This window comes from Mauremys mutica, chromosome 20 (genome assembly GCF_020497125.1).
Source record: "Mauremys mutica isolate MM-2020 ecotype Southern chromosome 20, ASM2049712v1, whole genome shotgun sequence".
Lineage (NCBI taxonomy): Eukaryota > Metazoa > Chordata > Testudines > Geoemydidae > Mauremys > Mauremys mutica.
Window position 1 is genome coordinate 2,206,287 of NC_059091.1, and position 18,093 is coordinate 2,224,379.

Here is an 18,093-nt window from a genome sequence, read left to right on the forward strand (position 1 = left end):
AGAGCTGGGGGTGGGGGGCAGAACCCAGGAGTCCTGCACCAGGGGCCCCTCTCTCTTCCAGAGCCACAGGGCCAGCGCCAGGTCCTGTGCTCCAGACGCAGGCGGCCCCCCATCCCCCCGCCGGCCGAGGGCGGGGGCGAGGATTCAGTGCCTGCCCCCACTTGTTTCAAATCAGTGTGTGGAACGGGCACAATCCGCCTCCCCCAGCCAGGATTAGAGGTAATGGGATTTACCATGGCAGCCAATATCCCCTTCAATACAGGCCCGGGGGGAGTAGGGGGGTAAAGCTTCTCTCTGGCTCTGGCTCTCCCTGCCCCAGAAGCACCATCGCTCCCCTAAGCTGTTTCTAATTAAAGTCACCCCTTCCCCAGCCCGCCCAGGGGACCCGGCTTCACTGGCACCGATGGGGGCGGGGGGTGAGAGCCAGGAGCAGCACATGCAGGGCTGGGGACTCAGTTCCCCCCAAGCAGGGGGGTGGGCACCAGATCCGGGCCACGTACCAGCTCAGCCCGAGTGCGATGAGGAGTCCCAGCCCCCCCCGCTCTAACCCACTAGACCCCTCCCAGAGCAGGGGAGAGAACCCAGGAGTCCGGGCTCCCCCCCGCCTGAGAGAGTAGTTGGGGGTCTCAGTTCCTCTGGCAGCCCCGGGGAGGTGAAAGAAGCGACACGGGGCCGGCACTACATAAAACATGTTTAATATTCAAGGGGGTACAGGAGTCCTCCTGTATCCAGCACCCCGAGAGCTGGGGGGGGGTGCTAGACACACAGGCCACGTCCCAGGGCAGAACCACGGGCACCATGTCACACCAAGCAGAGACCGGGGGTATAAATACATGTGCTGGGGAGGAGCTGACAGTCCGCCCGCCCGCCCGCCCCGGGGGGGAGGGGGTGTTGGGTCTCATTACAATCACTGTGCTGCACAGGGGGGGGGGGGGGGGTTGGTTCAAGGCGCAGGAGTCACTTGCGAATCGCTGCCCCCTGCTGGCTGGTTAGGTGGCTCCCCAAGCCGGGGGGAGTGGGTGAGGCCCAATTTCCCTCATCTTGGGGGAGAGGGATGGGGGGGGTCACATGCCTGACTGCTGGGGTGGGACAAAGGAAAAATCAACACTCCTTGGTAACCAGCCCGCTGAGAAACAGCCGCTAAATACCCAGCCCAAGCTGAGCTAGTGCTCCCACCACCGGCCCCTGGGGGCAGGATCCCCAGGGCTCCCACCCCTCTGCTATGGGCAAGTCCTGGGGGGGCAGCGGGGGTCCCTGATGCATCTCCCCAAAATCCCTGCTTAGCCTGACAGGCGCTTCTCGGGGGGTCCCCACCGCAGGAAGTCGTGATAACCGGAGCGTCCCCCACTGCTGCCGAGGAGGCGGGTGCTGGGGAACGTGGGGGGGCTGCTGCAGGGGGAGGAATCCTGCCTCTTGAAGTGACATGATTTGGTGTGTGTGTGGGGGGGCGAACCTGGGGCCCCGCAGCAAGCTCTGGGGCAACCTTGGGGGAGTCATTGAGCAGCTGTGGGTGCTGTCGGGGCACCGCCCCAGTGGAGACACAGGGAAGCGCACGGGGACGCTGGGTCCGGCAGCGTCTGAAACCTGGGGAGGGGGGGAGAGGCTGGGGGGGCAATTTCCACCATGGTCCCGATTCTGCCACTGAATCCACAGCCCCCGGCCTGGCCCCTCTCTCGCCCCTCGGGAACCACAGAGACTGCACTGGCCGGTCCCCCACCAGCTCTGCCAGCCCCCCCCCAGTGTCTGTACAGTGTGGTGCAGGGGGGCTGGGAATGTGCAGGGGGGGTGGGGGGGAAGGGCCGTGTTGCCAGCAGGGGGCACTGCCCTAGCAAGTGATACAACTCCCCCCCCCCCCGTGAAAGATGGAACGGGATGAGACCCAGGAACGACTCCCCCAGCTGCCCCCCTCCCCCTGCAGTGTCCCCTCCCCCCCAGCACAGACCAGCAGCGCCCCCCCCCCAGAAGCTTAAAGCTGCCTTGAGGAATTCACCTCCGTGTTTAGAGTCACGTCACAGGGCACCAAGAACAACAGAAAAACAACACAAAAGAAAGGCCACTGCCCCACGCGGGGCCGTCGGCGCCCCCCCGGAGGGCAGGGGGCTGCCCCAGCGCGGAAGCAGATGCCTCCCGCCCCCCCCTATATTTAGATATCGATATATTCATCACACGCGCACACACCCCGAGATCCGTGCAAACCCCGGGGCAGGGGAGGGGACCAGAACCGAGACCCCAAATCAAACCCACAGCAACCGGTGCCGGAAAGAAAGCAAAACCCAGCGAGAGGGGAGGGGGGAAGAGCCGACGGGTCCTGCCAGCCTGAGGGGGGGTGGGCAGAAGGGCGGCTCCGCCCGGCCCCTCGCGGCGCGGGGGGGGGCAGCTCACGCTCACTTCTTGTTCTTCAGCTGGTTGGCCAGCCAGTCCAGGCCCTCGTAGAGCCCGTCGCCGCTGGTGGCGCACGTGGCCTGGATGTACCAGTTGCGGTGACGCAGGGAGTGCAGGCCCAGCTTGTCCGTGATCTCCGCCGCGTTCATGGCGTTGGGCAGGTCCTGGGGGGGCACAGGGGGGGTTACGAGCTGACCCGGCCAGACACCACGGGGACGGGCACCTCGCCCACAGTCCCAGGGCGGCCGAGGCTGGAGGGGCCCTGGGGGGACGTGACACCCACCTGCTTGTTGGCGAAGACGAGGAGCACAGCGTCCCGCAGCTCGTCCTCGGCCAGCATCCGCATCAGCTCCTCGCGCGCCTCGTTCACCCGCTCCCGGTCGTTGCTGTCTACCACGAAGATCAGCCCTGGGGGTGGAGGGGGGGCACTGACACCGCGCACTGACACTGGGGGGGGGGGACTCTGACCCCCAGCTAGGCAGCCCCACCCCTCTCCGGGGCTGTGTGACAGAGTGCGCCCCCAAACCCCTTCTCGGGGGGCAACAGTGCACCCCCAAACCCATTACCACCCCACCTTGGAGGGGGTGACCATGCACCCCCAAACTCCTCTAATGGGGGGTCGAACAAAGTCATTCACCAATTCTCTTCCCCCTCCCCACTCACACCATGGCGGGGGAGGGGGGAGCGGGTAGGGTGACCAGACGTCCCGATAAAGCCAGGACTGTCCCGATATTTAACCTGTTGTCCCAGGTCCAGATCAGTGTTCGATCGGGGCGTCGTTTGTCCCGATATTCGGGTAAGGAGGCGAGTGGGAGGAAGGCGCTGACCCTGTGGGTGCTCTGGGGCTGGAGCACCCACGGGGAAAAATTGCAACCAAGCTCCCCCCTCCTCGCCACCTCCTCCCCCCTCCCAGCGCTTCCCGCCGCCTGACAGCTGTTTGACAGCGCTTAGCGCTTTCCAGGAGGGAGGGGCGGGGACTTGGGGGAAGGGGGTGGGATGGGGGCGGATGCTTGGGCAGGAAGAGGCGGGGGGGGGCGAGCACTCACCCGGCAGAGGGGAAGTCGGCACCATAGGGGTGAGTGGCGGGCGGTGGGTGGGGAACTGAGGAGGGACTCAGCCAGGGCGCAGTGGGGGGGGGGGGGGGGGCGTGCGCGCGGGAAGGGGGCGGGACCTGTGGCAGAGCAGGGGCGGAGCCTGGGAGGAGCGGGGGTGGACTGTGGGCGGGGCTGACAGCACCCCAGTGTCCCCCAAAATGTAAGTGTTGTGATCTGGTCCCCCTAGGAGCAGGAGAGAGAGAAACCTTCTACCCCTCCCCCCCCAGATACTCAGACGATGGCTGGGGGGGAGGGAAGGCCCCCAGGAGAGGGGGGGCTCTGCCCGCCGTACCCTGGGTGTTCTGGAAGTAGTGCCGCCACAGGGGCCGGATCTTGTCCTGGCCGCCCACGTCCCACACGGTGAAGCTGATGTTCTTGTACTCGACAGTCTCCACGTTGAAGCCTGCAAAGTGTGGGGGGGGGGTTAGCCACAGACGTGGGGGGCAGCCAGCCCTGCCCCCAGTGGGGGTTCAACCCTCGGGCACTTCTGCCAGTGAGGGGCACTGCTCAGTGCCAGCCACCGCGGAGGCACTGGACTGAGACCCAGCAAACTCATCTCACACAGGAGCCTTTCAATGGGCAAAGAAGAAACTGAGGCAGGGAGGGGGGCAGGGCGGTGCAGGTTCAGATGGGGAAATTGAGGCACAAAGGTCAGCAACTTGCCTCCAAGTTCACACTGCAGCAAAGCTGGACAAAGAACCCAGGATCCTGACTCCCAACTCCTCCCCTCTAACCACTAGACCCCACTCCCCTCCCAGCACCGGGGAGAGAACCCAGGAGTCCTGGCTCCCAGCACCCCTTCTCTAACCCACCAGCCCCCACTCCCCTCCCAGCGCTGGGGAGAGAACCCAGGAGTCCTGGCTCTCAGCCCCCCCTGCTCTCACCCACCAGCCCCCACTCCCAGGCCCCCCTGCTCTAACCCACCAGCCCCCACTCCCCTCCCAGAGCCGGGGAGAGAACCCAGGAGTCCTGGCTCCCAGCCCCCCCTGCTCTAACCCACCAATGCCCCCGCCCCCCCGAGCTGCCGACAGGACTCAGGAGCCCTGATGAAATGTTCTATGGGGAGCCAAACCACCCTAGACGCCAGCCAGGGCCCAGGCCCGTTATGGGTCAGCTGGTCCTTTCCTCCGGCCCCCCAGCCAGCACGTGACCACGCCCGCCACATGGGAGTCCCTGTCCCCGTGGCCGGGCCGGCTGACGGGAGCCCCAGGGGCCGTGGCCCGGCTCCCGGCCCTACCGATGGTGGGGATCGTGGTGACGATCTCGCCCAGCTTCAGCTTGTAGAGGATGGTGGTCTTCCCGGCCGCGTCCAGCCCCACCATCAGGATGCGCATCTCCTTCTTGCCGATCAGGCTCTTCAGCAGGTTCCCGAAGATGTTACCCATGGCGGTGCGGGGGCTCCCGGGGCCGGCTCGCTGGCGGTTCCTGGGCAGCGGGAAGGGCAAGGCCGGCCGGCGTCAGGCGCCTGCGGAGACGGCAGCTCCCAGCGCACCCGGCTGCAGGGGGGCGCAGGCCCCGGGGAGCTCAGCTCCACGGCAGGGCTGGGTCGGGCGCTGGTCCCCATGTGTTCGGTGGCCATGGCCAGCAGCGACAGTCAGGGGCCCTGCTGGCCCACTGGCTTCAGGCTACGCGGGCCCCTGGGCTGGGGGCAGAGGGGAGACCCGCAGGCCATCGGCGAGAAGGATCAGCGCCACAGGCTGGCTTTGTGCGCCCCACAAGGGACCTTTCTCCCTGCGTCACAATACTGAAAGGCAGAGCCGGGGGGCAGCCGTGCCAGGCCGTGCCCAGCACCCACCAGGGCCAGCTGACTCGGCAGCCCTCACTCCCCCTTCACGGAGCGTCGGCCCCCAAGGCACCGGCAGCAGGGTCACGGCAGTGCTGCCAGCGAGGGCCAGGAGCAGCACACGCAGGGCTGGGGGTGGGGGGTTCATTGTGGGGAGGGGTCCATCGCCCAGGCTCCTAACGCTGTGCTAGCCAATCAAAACAGGCCTTGCCCCAGCGCCTGCCAACCGCAGCCCCCAGGAGGCAGGTCCGGACCAGCCTGAACACAAATGGGGAAACTGAGGCACTGAGACAGGGACTTGCCCAAAGCCACGGCGTCAACAGAGGAATTCCCAGCCTCCAGCCACTCTCCTTCCAGAGCTGGGACCTGAACCGAGGAGTCCTGGCTGCCAGCCCCCCACTTCCCCAGCGCCTGTACAGGGGACCGGCGCAGGGGAAGGGGGCCCCTTTCCAGACCATTTCCCTCTCCTCGGCGTTGAGGCCATTCCCTGCCCTCGGGGTGTCAGCACCCCCCTGCCCGCCCACGCCTCCCTCTGATCCCAGCGCCAGCGCCTGATCCTTCTCCTCTACAGCCTGCCCCATGACCCATGAGCACCCCCCCGTGAGAGCACTGGGCCCTCCCAGCAGCCCCCAGGGCTGTGACCCACCCACCCAAAATGACTAATAATGAAGCACGACAATGCTCCCTGCCTTGCACCCCCAACGCTTCACAAGTGATAATGGGGGGAGCTCCCCACCGAAAAACCCACAGGGGGTTCACTCTCTGGTCAGCACAGGGGCAAGACCCCAGGCCCTGCTGCCCCCCACCCCAGGAAAGAAGGGCCCCTCGGGGGGAAGGTAGCCCCCAAGCCTCAGGGGGGCCCTGCCCCCCTCTGGGCTCTCAGCCCCTTCCACTTTGGGGGTCTGCAAATAGGACCCCCAAACCAGCCTCCCCCAGCAGCAGGGGGGCAAGGCCTGTGCCCCTGTCGGGATGCTGGCAGGCGCCAGCTGGGCTCCCCACTCTCCCCCAGGCACAACGCCCCCCTCAGACACCCCTCTCTGGATGGGGCCCCGGGGCGAGGGACGCCTGGGTCCAGCCCCCTCACCCCGCTGGGTCTGAGACATCCCCACTCCCAGGGCTCCCCATGCTCAGTGACAGGGTGGGCCAGCTGCCCCCCCCAGCCCCTCCAGGGAACAGATCCCAGTGCAGCCCATGCACCCCCAGATGGCCTGCACCCAAACCCCCACCCTGCCGGGGGATCAGGCCTGCTCCCCCCATGCACCCTACTGAGCATGCCCCCCCGGAGTACAGACCCATTGCATGGGCCCCCAGGGAGCTGGCTTGCTCCCCCCCATACACCCCACGGAGCGTGCCCCCCGGAGTACAGACCCCACTGCATGGGCCCCCAGGGGGCTGACCTGCTCCCCCCCATGCACCCCACGGAGCGTGCCCCCCGGAGTACAGACCCATTGCATGGGCCCCCAGGGAGCTGGCCTGCTCCCCCCCATGCACCCACGGAGCGTGCCCCCCGGAGTACAGACCCATTGCATGGGCCCCCAGGGAGCTGGCCTGCTCCCCCCCCTGCACCCCACGGAGCGTGCCCCCCGGAGTACAGACCCCACTGCATGGGCCCCCAGGGAGCTGGCTTGCTCCCCCCCATGCACCCACGGAGCGTGCCCCCCCGGAGTACAGACCCATTGCATGGGCCCCCAGGGAGCTGGCCTGCTCCCCCCCATGCACCCCACGGAGCGTGCCCCCCGGAGTACAGACCCCACTGCATGGGCCCCCAGGGAGCTGGCCTGCTCCCCCCATGCACCCCACAGAGCCTGCCCCCCCGGAGTACGGGCCCCACTGCATGGGCCCCCAGGGGACAGGCCTGCTACTCCCCAGGCCCCTGCACCCCGCACCTACCTGCTCCGGCTCCGGCTCGCGCTCCTCCTCCCGCCCCCTCCTCCCCAGCTGACTCTGCACCGACCCCCCCTCCCCTCTAGCCGGAAGCAGCAGGCCCCGTGCACGCACCCGGGGATCTCGCGAGAGCTCTCGCCTAACTCTGGGGAGAGGGGGGGCAGCAAACCTCGCGAGATCAGCAACCCATCTCCATGGCAGCTGCTGCAGCAATGCAATGGGGGGGGGGTTGCTGCACTAGTGGGGGAGGGGACGTGCAAGGGGGGCTGCATTGGGGGTGCATTAGGGGAGCTGAGGGTGTGAAGCATCGTGGGTCTTGTGCATGCCTGGGGGCGCTGGGGTGGGGCTGTTACCGGGGGATGATGCGTGTGTATGGGGGGGGGGTCACATCAGCGTGGGAGTGGGACGCGCGGGGGCTGGAGCGTGAATAGGGAGGCTGAGATTCATGATGGTGAGGTGCCATCGGGAGTATGCATGGGGGGGTGACGTGCATGCGGGGGGTGACGTGCATGCGGGGGTCATGGTGCATTAGTAGATGTGCATGGTAGGGCCGTGGTGCATTGGCGGGACATGTGCATGGGGGGCCTTGGTGCATTAGCAGGGGGTGACATGCATGGGGGGCAGGTGCATTAGCCAGGATATGTGCATGGGGGCTGTGGTGCATTAGCAGGGGTGACATGCATGTGGGCTCATGGTGCATTAGCAGGAGATGTGTATGGGGGTTATGATGCATTAGCGGGAGACGTGCATGGGGGCTGTGGTGCATTAGCAGGAGATGTGTATGGGGGGTCATGGTGAATTAGTGGGGGTGACATGCATGCGGGGGTCATGGTGCATTAGCGGGAGACGTGCATGGGGGCTGTGGTGCATTAGCAGGAGATGTGTATGGGGGGTCATGGTGCATTAGTGGGGGTGACATGCATGCAGGGGTCATGGTGCATTAGTGAGAGATGTGCATTGGGGCTGTGGTGCATTAGGGGGTGACGTGAATGGGGTCATGGTGCATGGGGGCTGTGGTGCATTAGCGGGGGTGTCGTGCATGCGGGGGTCATGGTGCATTAGCGGGGGTGATGTGCATGGGGGTCATGGGTCATTAGCGGGGGGATGTGCATGCGGGGGTCATGGTGCATTAGCGGGGGTGACGAGCATGCGGGGGTCATGGTGCATTAGCGGGGGTGATGTGCATGCGGGGGTCGTGGTGCATTAGTGGGGGTGATGTGCATGGGGGTCATGGTGCATTAGCGGGGGGATGTGCATGCGGGGGTCAGGGTGCATTAGCGGGGGATGTGCATGCGGGGGTCATGGTGCATTAGCGGGGGGATGTGCATGCGGGGGTCATGGTGCATTAGCGGGGGGATGTGCATGCGGGGGTCGTGCATTAGCGGGGGATGTGCATGCGGGGGTCATGGTGCATTAGCGGGGGTGATGTGCATGGGGGTCATGGTGCATTAGCGGGGGATGTGCATGCGGGGGTCATGGTGCATTAGCGGGGGGATGTGCATGCGGGATCATGGTGCATTAGTGGGGGGATGTGCATGCGGGATCATGGTGCATTAGTGGGGGTGACGTGCATGCAGGGGTTGTGGTGCATTAGCGGGGGTGATGTGCATGGGGGTCCTGGGTCATTAGCAGGAGATGTGCATTGGGGCTGTGGTGCATTAGGGGGTGACGTGAATGGGGGTCATGGTGCATGGGGGCTGTCGTGCATTAGTGGGGGTGATGTGCATGGGGGTCATGGTGCATTAGCGGGGGATGTGCATGCGGGGGTCATGGTGCATTAGTGGGGGATGTGCATGTGGGGGTCATGGTGCATTAGCGGGGGTGACGTGCATGCAGGGGTTGTGGTGCATTAGCAGGGGTGATGTGCATGGGGTCCTGGGTCATTAGCAGGAGATGTGCATTGGGGCTGTGGTGCATTAGCGGGGGTGACGTGAATGGGGGTCATGGTGCATGGGGGCTGTGGTGCATTAGCGGGGGTGACGTGAATGGGGGTCATGGTGCATGGGGGCTGTGGTGCATTAGCGGGGGTGATGTGCATGGGGGTCATGGGTCATTAGCGGGAGATGTGCATGCGGGGATCACGCTGCACAAGGGGAGAGGGCGCAATGCAGTAGGAAGAGGAGGCTCCCCTGCAGCGTGAGCTGGGGATAAGGCAGGAACGTTCCCCATGTGACCATTAGCTCCCCCCGGTCCTCTGGCCCAGTCGCTGCATACAGGCAGGTTGCTCAAGCCCCTGGGGTGCTGCTTGCCCCGAGCAGAACTCCCCTGCCCCCGGGGAGCCAGCTTGCCCCGGCTTACTGTGGCAGCACCCCACGGCAGCCTGTGCCACTCTCCCCCAGCAGGTGGCACACTGCGCCTTGCAGTGTGGACGCACATGGGAGGAGAGGAGAGGAGTAGCCCTGGGACTGGGCATGGGCACCCCTGCCCCGTGGGCAGCCAGGCTGGGCACCCGCCGGCTGGGAGTCAGGACGCCTGGGCTGGGTCAGTGCAGGTGGCTCTGTGCACTTCAGCTGCAGTCTGGGAATCAGGGCTCCGGGGTTCCCTCCTCCCCCAAGGCATGAGTGCATTGCACACAGAACCCCCCCGCGTCCCCTCACTGCACACAGAGCCCCAACCCCCCCCGCGTCCCCTCACTGCACACAGAGCCCCCAACCCCCCGCGTCACCTCACTGCACACAGAGCCCCCAACCCCCCCTGCGTCCCCTCACTGCACACAGAGCCCCAACCCCCCCTGCGTCCCCTCACTCCACACAGAGCCCCCAACCCCCCCGCGTCACCTCACTGCACACAGAGCCCCAACCCCCCTGCGTCCCCTCCCTCCAAACAGAGCCCCCAACCCCCAGGCGTGACCTCAATGCACACAGAGCCCCAACCCCCCTGCGTCCCCTCACTCCACACAGAGCCCCCAACCCCCCCGCGTCCCCTCACTCCACACAGAGCCCCCAACCCCCCCGCGTCCCCTCACTGCACACAGAGCCCCCAACCCCCCCGAGCCCCACTCTCTGCACACAGAGCCCCCCAGTGCCCCCTCACTGCACAGAGCCCCCAACCCCCCCGCATCCCCTCACTGCACACAGAGCCCCCAACCCCCCCTGCGTCACCTCACTGCACACAGAGCCCCAACCCCCCAGCGTCCCCTCACTCCACACAGAGCCCCCAACCCCCCCGCGTCCCCTCACTGCACACAGAGCCCCCAACCCCCACGAGCCCCACTCTCTGCACACAGAGCCCCCCCAGTGCCCCCTCACTGCACACTGCACACACACACACACAGACCCCTGTGCGCATGTACATGTGCGCACACACACAGCTCTGCACTATGTACAATCCCCCCTGCCCCCCCCGCGCTGTGTGGCTGGAGGCTGGGCTGGGCTGCAGGGCAGGCTGAGGTCAGGGCAGGGCCTGTGTGTTTGCAGCGTGAGTCAGACCGTGCAGCTCCCAGGGAGTGTCCCGCCTCAGCTGCTAGGGGAGCAGGATGCTGGCAAGCGGGGCCTCCCCACGGCAGGCCCAACCCCCCCATTGACGCCCCTCAGCCCTGCCCGGGGGAGGGGTAGACGCCCTGGCAGCATGAGCTGAGCCCCCTGAAACTCGCTGCATGTGGGGGTTCAGCAAATGGTGGGGTACGGGGCCCTGGGTTTCCACACGCAGTGACCATGGCCAATGCTGGCTCCCACACCCTCCTGCCCGGCTCACCTGCCCCGGGAATCCAAGCACACTTTCTGCCGGGGGCCAGGCCCTGCCCTGGGGGCCCCTGGCTCAGCGTCCTGGATCCCAGGAGGGCCCATCTAGCCCACTCCCCGTCACCCACTGCTGCAGAGGAAATGCACCAACCCCAGCTCTGGAACGAGCGGCCCAGAGGGGAGGCCCCTGCCCCATCAGGTCGCGGTTGCCTCATTCCCCAGGAGGGAGGGTGTCTGCCCTCTCCATGCACAACAGCCTGACCCCGCCCAGCTCTGCTCCCCGCTACCGCCCAGTGGCTGTGAGTTCCACAGTCACCCGCCTGCCATGCAAAGGGCACCACTGGGTCGTGTTTACATTTGCTGCCCGTCAGTCCTGCCGAGGGCCCCGGGGGCACAGGCGGGTGTGCAGGGTTTCCCCTGCAGAAGCACTGCCCCCCTCTGGTCTTGGGGGTGGGGGTCCGGTGCAGTTTGAAATGGGGGGGGTGAGGCAGGTCGGGGGGGGCAGGGTGATGCACCCTCCCTGGCCAATGTCTGCACATTGGCTGCTCTGGGGCCTGCGCTCCCTGGGAATGTTCCTCACCCCAGATCGGCGGGGGGGGGGGGGGAGGCTGACACTGGGCCCCTGGCTGGAGGTGGTCGAGGGAGGGGCACTGCAGCAAGGAATGTAGACGGTCAAGGCCAGGCTGGGCTGGGACCCCTTGGCAGCCCCCACAGCATCCCCCCACCCCCACCACTGCCCTCTGGTGCCTTCGGCTCAGGCTGGTTTCTGTGGGTGGGGGGGGCGGTGTCTGCGCCACTGGGGTCATGGCACACAAAATCCACTGGGGCAAAGGGGAGCGTGTGTCTCGGGAGCTGCTAGCCAGGGGCCAGCTGGTCTCAGGGTGCCTGGGGCCAGGTCGGAGGGGGGCAGCGGGTTGAGCCCCAGAAAACTCACCTCACGAGATAGTAATGGGCTCTGGATGGTCACTCCCCCCCCCACCCCGGTCAGATTTGAACCCGCAGCCTAGCAGGACAGCTCCCTGTCCTGTAGCCTCCCTGAGCAGCTGCTCTAAAATCCCTGCAGACAGACCGTCTGCTTCATGGGTCAGGCCCACCCGTCTGCCTTCCACTGCCCCCAGCCTTCTCCCCTGAGCACCAGGGCTCTGCTTTGGTGCGGAGAACCTGCCGTGCCCAAGCAAGCCACTGCCACCAGGAAGCTCGCAGCCCCATCGGGGGCACTGCTGTAACCAGACACAAGGACCCATCCGCACGGTCTCCGCTGCGGGGGCACTGCTGCGAGGAAGTTCGCAGCACTGTTATCAGCTGTGGGGAGACATCTTGGCAATGCCCAGGCCTCCACCCACATGCCATGTGGGTTCGCAAGGAAGGTGTGAGTCCTGGCTCCCCCCACCCCCAACTCTAACCCCTGGACCCCACTCCAATGTTTAACCATCATATTTGCTGGGCCTGGGCTGGGAGCGGGCTTTGCTCCCCCAGGGGTCCGTGCGAGGATCCCTGCTCCCGCACCAGCCCCGTCCAGCGCTTGCACCCGGGAGGGGCACAGCAGCAGAGGGGACCTGCCCGGCGAGTGTCTGGCGCAGGAGGGGTCTCCGCGGCTCTGTGCAGCGCCGGGCACCGGAACCCGGTGCCAGTGAATTCACCACAGTCACTCCCCAGGCAGGTGCTTTTACTGACAGGAACCGGCAGCTGCAGCTAAAATAGCCAAGCGGGGCCGCGCTTTGCCGTGAGACTCGGGTACAGGTGTGAAAACAGGCAGTGACCCACGGGGCGCACAGACCGGGTGACGCTGATCGGGCTCTGAAGCCCTGAGCTCTCTGCCCTAGAGCAATAAATTAACCCTGCGGCGTCCCCCCACACCGGCCCCCTGCTGATACCCACCCCCGGCCCCCAGAGCATCCCAATGCCCCGAACCTGATATTCCACTGCATCCCCCAGCCCTCACTGCGTCCCCCTGACCCCACTGCTCTGCCCCCACCCCGCACTGCGTCCCCCCGACCCCACTGCTCCTCCCCACCCCCCACTGTGTCCTCCCAAGCCCCACTGCACCCCCCCAACCCCCACTGCTCCTCCCCGACCCTCACTGCATCCGCCTGACTCTCACTGCTCTGTCCCACTCCCCATACCCCCACTGCCCCCACAGCATCCCCCCAACCCCTCCACTGCTCTGCTGACCAGCCACCCCATACCCCCACTGCTCCTGCAATGTCCCCCTGGCCCCACCCCTGAAAGCCCTACTGCCTCCTGGCAACCCCATAACACCCCCTCTGCCCCCCCCCCACCGCTGATCCCCTGCAGCATTTAAAGCATTTACAAAATGTACTTAGCTCCCCCTGGCCCTGCTGCAGTGCCCCCCCATGCTTCTTGTTCCCTTCCCACAAAGCCCTAGGAGTTATAGCTGCGGAGTTGGGGTGCTGCCCCTCTATTCGGCCCGCAACCTTTGCATACGCTGCTGGGGGCCCTGCAGGGACCCCCGTGTCGGGCAGAGGGCAGAGGGCAGGGGGCTGCTCCATCCATGCTGCCAGGGCAGGAGGCAGGGCTGGGGGGGGCACAGCCGGCCCCCCTCACTTGCAGACGCTGAGCCAGGTGCTGAGCCGGCACTGCTCGCACAGCACGGAGCAGCACCACTGGAAGTGGCAGTGGCAGCGCTCGCGGCGTGTCTGGCGCAGGATGTTGTGGCCTCGCCCGCAGCACAGGCTGGCGCACCCGTCCGTGCGGGGGCTGGTGTGGTTGCAGGCGCGGCCACGGGTGCCAGGTGAGTCGAGCGCCGGGTCGCGCTCGCAGAAGTCGGGCGATTTCTCAAAGTAGACCAGCTCGCGGGCCAGGCGGCGCTGGCCCAGCCGTGGCCCGAACACGCCACTGTTGCGGTTGTGGGTGCTGATGAAGGCGGCGTGTTGCATCCGTTCCCGCAGCACCGCGCCCACCAGCCGGAACTCGGGCACCACCGGCCAGCACGTGCGGAACTGGCAGCTGCCCGACGTGCCGTGGCACTTGCACTTGCGCTTCATGTTCTCTGCCACCACCTGTTCCGGGAGAGACGGGTGAGCCGGCGGAACTCCCCACCACTGGACCATGCAGCAACCTGCCATGGGGCCTGCCACTGCTCATCCCCGGCTGCTTCCTGCTGGGGCTCAGGACGGAGCCCCCCCCCCCCCACACACACACACAGAGTGAGCTGCACCCTTCCTGCTTACGCCTGGCCTGAGGCATCTGCCACAGGCCTCCCAGTGAGCAGCAGCGCCCCTGCCCCTTAGCACCCCTCCCCTCCCCTCCTTGCCCGCTGTGCCCCTGCCCCATGGGCACCGTACCTGCCTGCCCACCCAGTTGTTGTGGATCCTCGTCCGGGCCTGGATGTCGCGTGGTGCCTCTCGTGAGTCCAGGAAGTCCCGGGAGAAGCGCTCCCCGAAGCCGATGTCGGGCCCGCAGCCGCCCCACTGCCAGGTGTCCTGTGGGCCGGGCTCGCCCAGGAGCGAGGCCAGGTGAGGGGGGAGGCCCTTGCCCCGGGACAGTGCCTGCAGCTGGCTCAGCTTCAGCCGCTGCTTCTCCTGGCCGCCGTGCTCCCCCCACGCGCAGCCGCAGCCCTGCAGCTGGCCCAGGCTACAGGCCGTGGCCACCGAGTGCATCACGCCCGCCGCCAGCAGGGAGAAGGCGAAGGCGCTTTCCCGGAAGCCTGGGGAGCACACGGGGAGCGGGTGAGCTGAGGACCAGGCCGGGCCCCTCCCAGGAGATGGGGAGGAACCCAGGCACCCGTGGCAGCTGCCTCTGGGGTGGAGCATGAGGCAGCCCTGTAAGCGAGGGGGAACAGCATACCCAGCTGAAACTGGCCGGGTGAGGGGAGGGGGAACAGGGTCACTGGAGTGGGATTTTGGCCAGGACTCCTGGGTTCTTTCCAAACACACCCAGGATCCTTGCTGCCCGGAGCAGTCAGCTGAGCTCCCCCAGCTCTGCCGGTGCCCCCCCCAGTCCCGACCCACAGCTCCCTGCTCTCTCTCGTCTGCTTCTGCCCCTCACAGAAACCACTAACCCCACTGAACTGTGCTGAGACCAGCTGCACTCACTTCACTTGTGACCCAAGTGGGTGTTTGAAGGTGGATCTCCAGAGCCGACCCCCTCAGTGCCCCTCGCTCTGCTCCTCAAAACTTCCCATCCAGCCACACTGCCCAGCTCCATGGGCATGAGCTGGCACCTGGGGGCGCCTCTGCCGAAGCTGCCCCGTTAGCGCCAGCTGGGCATGGGGCTGAGACCCAGCGAACTCCCTGCGCCCCAGGAGCTGCCCGCCCCGGCAGGAGCAGGAGCAGGCATGCGGGGCTGGCTCCAGCGCCCTCGCTTTGATCCTGGCTTCATTCTTAGCTCCTCTCCCTTCATGCAGAGGCCAAGGCAACATCAGAGCGGCTCCAGGCTACGGGGAGCAGGGAGGGGGCGGCCCCGACGCGCCATGAAAGCAGCACTGGGTGGGGGGGGGGGAGCCGCAGTGGAGGGGCCAGCAGATGGGCACAGGGCAGGTTGGGCCGGGGCAGGGCTGATGGCCTGGTGCTGAGGGGCCAGGCTGGGGAAGTGCAGAGCAGGGTGGGGAGGGTTGGCCCAGCACCCTGAGTGTCTGCAGCCTCCCCCCGCCCCAGGCCCCTGTCTCCTTCCCTGTCCTGCCCCAGCCCCTCCACGTGCTCCTATCCCCACCCCGGCCAGGCCTGGGCCCAGGGCATGGACCCTCCTGCTCCGCCCCTCACCTCTCTTGAGGATGGCGCTGTCCTGCAGCACCTGGCCCGCCCCCTGCAGGCTGGAGCAGTTCCAGCGCTGGTCCCGCAGCTGGCGCTGGCACTCCTGGATGGCGAGCTGGGTGCCCTGCAGGGCCGAGGCCGTCACGTCTGGGCTGCGCACGCACAGCCCCATCTGCCGCTTGCTGAGCCCCGGCAGCGTCAGGCACACCGTGTTGGGGGTCAGGGCAGGGCCGCTCGGTGGCCTCAGCCCCAGAATGTCACTACCCAGCGCCCTGGAAGGGAAGCAAAGCACATGAGAAGAGCAGAGGGGAGAGAACCCAGGAGTCCTGGCTCCCAGCTGCCCCCCTGCTCTAACCACTAGCCCCCACTCCCCTCCCAGAGCCAGGAAGAGAACCCAGGAGTCCTGGCTCCCAGCTGCCCCCCTGCTCTAACCACTAGCCCCCACTCCCCTCCCAGAGCCAGGGAGAGAACCCAGGAGTCCTGGCTCCCAGACGGCCCCCCCACTCTAACCACTAGCCCCCACTCCCCTCCCAGAGCCAGGGAGAGAACCCAGGAGTCCTGGCTCCCAGACGGCCCCCCCACTCTAACCACTAGACCCCACTCCCCTCCCAGAGCCAGGGAGAGAACCCAGGAGTCCTGGATCCCAGAGCCTCCCCTAACCACTAGCCCCCACTCCCCTCCCAGAGCCAGGGAGAGAACCCAGGAGTCCAATGTGCCATAGACACTCCAGCCCTGCTGGCAGCTGGGCCCATGTGCAGCCTGCATCACACGTGTGTGCAAGGCGTGCAAACCCAGGACCCCCCCCACCCCTGCAGGGGATCTGCACCTGGCCCCGTATGCAGGGGAAATTCCCCCCTCCCCCCCACACCCCTCCCTGGAACCAGATTAAAGGGGTTTGAGGATTAGGTGCGTCACCCTCCGGCTCGGCACCCACCCCGGGGTGGGGGTGTTCCCATGATGATGCGAGAGCCCCCTGCCCCCCAGGTCTAGAACAGGGGTTTCCATGGCAATGAAGGGAGGGGCACGCATAAGCTGGGTGGCCTGGAGAGAACATCTGGATGCTGAAGGGGAAATAGTGAAGCTTCGTGCTGTGAGGAGGGAACATACCCCCCCCCCGCCGTGACCCCCCAACCCTCAGGAGATCCACAACCCCCCCAAGCCCCAGGACCTCCCACGAGATCCAGCCCCCCCAAGCCTCCTCTCCCATAACCCTCCATGGCACACCGCGAGATCCAGCCCCCCCGACCCCGCACAAAATCTAGCCGGTGGCCTTCTCCTGGCTCCCAGCCCCCCCTTTCTTCTAATCACTAGACCCCACTGCCCGCCCTAAGCGGAGTTAGAACCCAGGAGTCCTGGCTCCCAGCCCAGCCCCCTATGCTACCCACTAGCCCCCACTCGGGCCAAGGGTAGAACCCAGGAGTCCGGGCGCCAGCCCCTGGCCCAGGTGGTCCCGCGGGCAGAGGGTGCAGGGGGGGTATGTGGGGGGGAACCTGGCTGAGTCGCGGCGGGGGCCGGCCCACACCTGCGCGCTGGGCAGGGACCCCGCCGCCTCCTGACCCCGCCCCCCCGCCCCCCGCTTACCGGCTCCAGAGGCAGAGGGCGAGGAGGGGGGCGAGCCCCATGCTGCGCTGTGGCTGGCGGGCGCCGGGGCTGCTCTGTCGGGCCGGGCGGGGCCTCCTCCCTCATGTCCCGGCCCGCGGACGGGGTGGGGGTGGGGTCGTCTGCTGCTCCGGGCAGCCGCGGGCTGGGGGCTGGAAGGGGCCGGGGGTCGTTAGTGGGGGGAAGATGTCCCAGCCCCCCGCAGAGTTCTGTCATCTCCGGGGCCTCAACCCCTCACAGGCAGGGAAACTGAGGCAGGGCAGGGAAAGCCCCGGCCCCGCCCCCGCCCTCGCCAAAGGGCTCCCGAGGGGTTACCCCAGCCCAGCCCCCACCCTTCAGCCAGCGGGGTCCCCCGGAAAGTCCTGGGGGCGAACCCAGCCCAGAGAGCCCGTGGTTCCCTCAGCCCCCGGCCGCCCACCCTCCGTCACACGCCGCTCAGTCTGTCCGCGCAGCCCCGGCCCAAGCAATGCCTGGGGGAGCCCAGACGAGCGCCGCCCCCCCCCGGCGGTCGATCGCGCACCCTAAGGTGCCCTGCTCCGGGGGTGGGGGCGGGGCTGGGAACGCGGGCCCCTCCCTCTCCCCGGGCAGCGGGAGCCTGCACCGCATCTGCCGAGCTGGGCGGGTCCCAGCCTCCTCCCTACCCCCACCCTGCCCCTGGGGCCAGGCTGCAGGGCCCCCACCCGGGCGGGGATCCCAAGGGCCCCGCGCTTGCCCCGCCCCCAAGCCCAGCCCGGGCCCTGAAGGGCAGATCCCCCGGCCATGGGGGCAAAGACCCTTCCAACCACCCTGGGCAGACCCAGGCCCCCTCCCCCAAGCGTCCTTCCTGCTCCTCAAGAAACTGCACTGAAAAAAAACCCAGAAAACCCACAAACCTTGTCCCTGGGTCTCCCCAGACACGGGGGCACCTGGGCATCACCCAGGCACTGGCAGTGTCGGAGAGAACCCAGGAGTCCTGGCTC

The 18,093-nt window shown here is 67.1% G+C and overlaps 2 protein-coding genes across 2 annotated transcripts; both read right to left on the reverse strand.

Annotated features, from left to right (window-relative positions):
• Positions 1-679: 679 nt before the first annotated feature.
• ARF3 (ADP ribosylation factor 3) lies at positions 680-7,275 on the reverse strand. Its single transcript, XM_044995389.1, has 5 exons — positions 7,150-7,275; positions 4,714-4,901; positions 3,769-3,879; positions 2,666-2,790; positions 680-2,546 (listed from the first exon to the last, which is right to left on the reverse strand). The coding sequence occupies exons 2-5, from the start codon at positions 4,859-4,861 to the stop codon at positions 2,385-2,387; spliced, it is 546 nt and encodes a 181-aa protein (XP_044851324.1). The 5' UTR covers positions 4,862-4,901; positions 7,150-7,275; the 3' UTR covers positions 680-2,384.
• Positions 7,276-13,157: 5,882 nt separating this feature from the next.
• Positions 13,158-17,393, reverse strand: WNT10B (Wnt family member 10B). Its single transcript, XM_044995180.1, has 4 exons — positions 17,117-17,393; positions 15,545-15,807; positions 14,129-14,490; positions 13,158-13,843 (listed from the first exon to the last, which is right to left on the reverse strand). Exons 1-4 carry the CDS (start codon positions 17,155-17,157, stop codon positions 13,385-13,387), a joined length of 1,125 nt encoding a protein of 374 aa, XP_044851115.1. The 5' UTR covers positions 17,158-17,393; the 3' UTR covers positions 13,158-13,384.
• Between the last annotated feature and the right edge of the window lie 700 nt (positions 17,394-18,093).

What these genes read in the sequence shown, in the direction of transcription:
- WNT10B (XM_044995180.1), bottom strand. Translation starts at nt 17,157, where the DNA reads ATGGGGCTCGCCCCCCTCCTCGCCCTCTGCCTCTGGAGCCG. An exon ending in CAGCGCCATCCTCAAGAGAG is followed by an intron (nt 14,491 to 15,544) that starts GTGAGGGGCGGA and finishes TGTGCTCCCCAG; the next exon opens with GCTTCCGGGAAAGCGCCTTC. An exon ending in ACAACTGGGTGGGCAGGCAG is followed by an intron (nt 13,844 to 14,128) that starts GTACGGTGCCCA and finishes CTCCCGGAACAG; the next exon opens with GTGGTGGCAGAGAACATGAA.
- ARF3 (XM_044995389.1), bottom strand. Translation starts at nt 4,861, where the DNA reads ATGGGTAACATCTTCGGGAACCTGCTGAAGAGCCTGATCGGCAAGAAG. An exon ending in CACCACGATCCCCACCATCG is followed by an intron (nt 3,880 to 4,713) that starts GTAGGGCCGGGA and finishes CACACTTTGCAG; the next exon opens with GCTTCAACGTGGAGACTGTC. An exon ending in CTACTTCCAGAACACCCAGG is followed by an intron (nt 2,791 to 3,768) that starts GTACGGCGGGCA and finishes CTCCACCCCCAG; the next exon opens with GGCTGATCTTCGTGGTAGAC.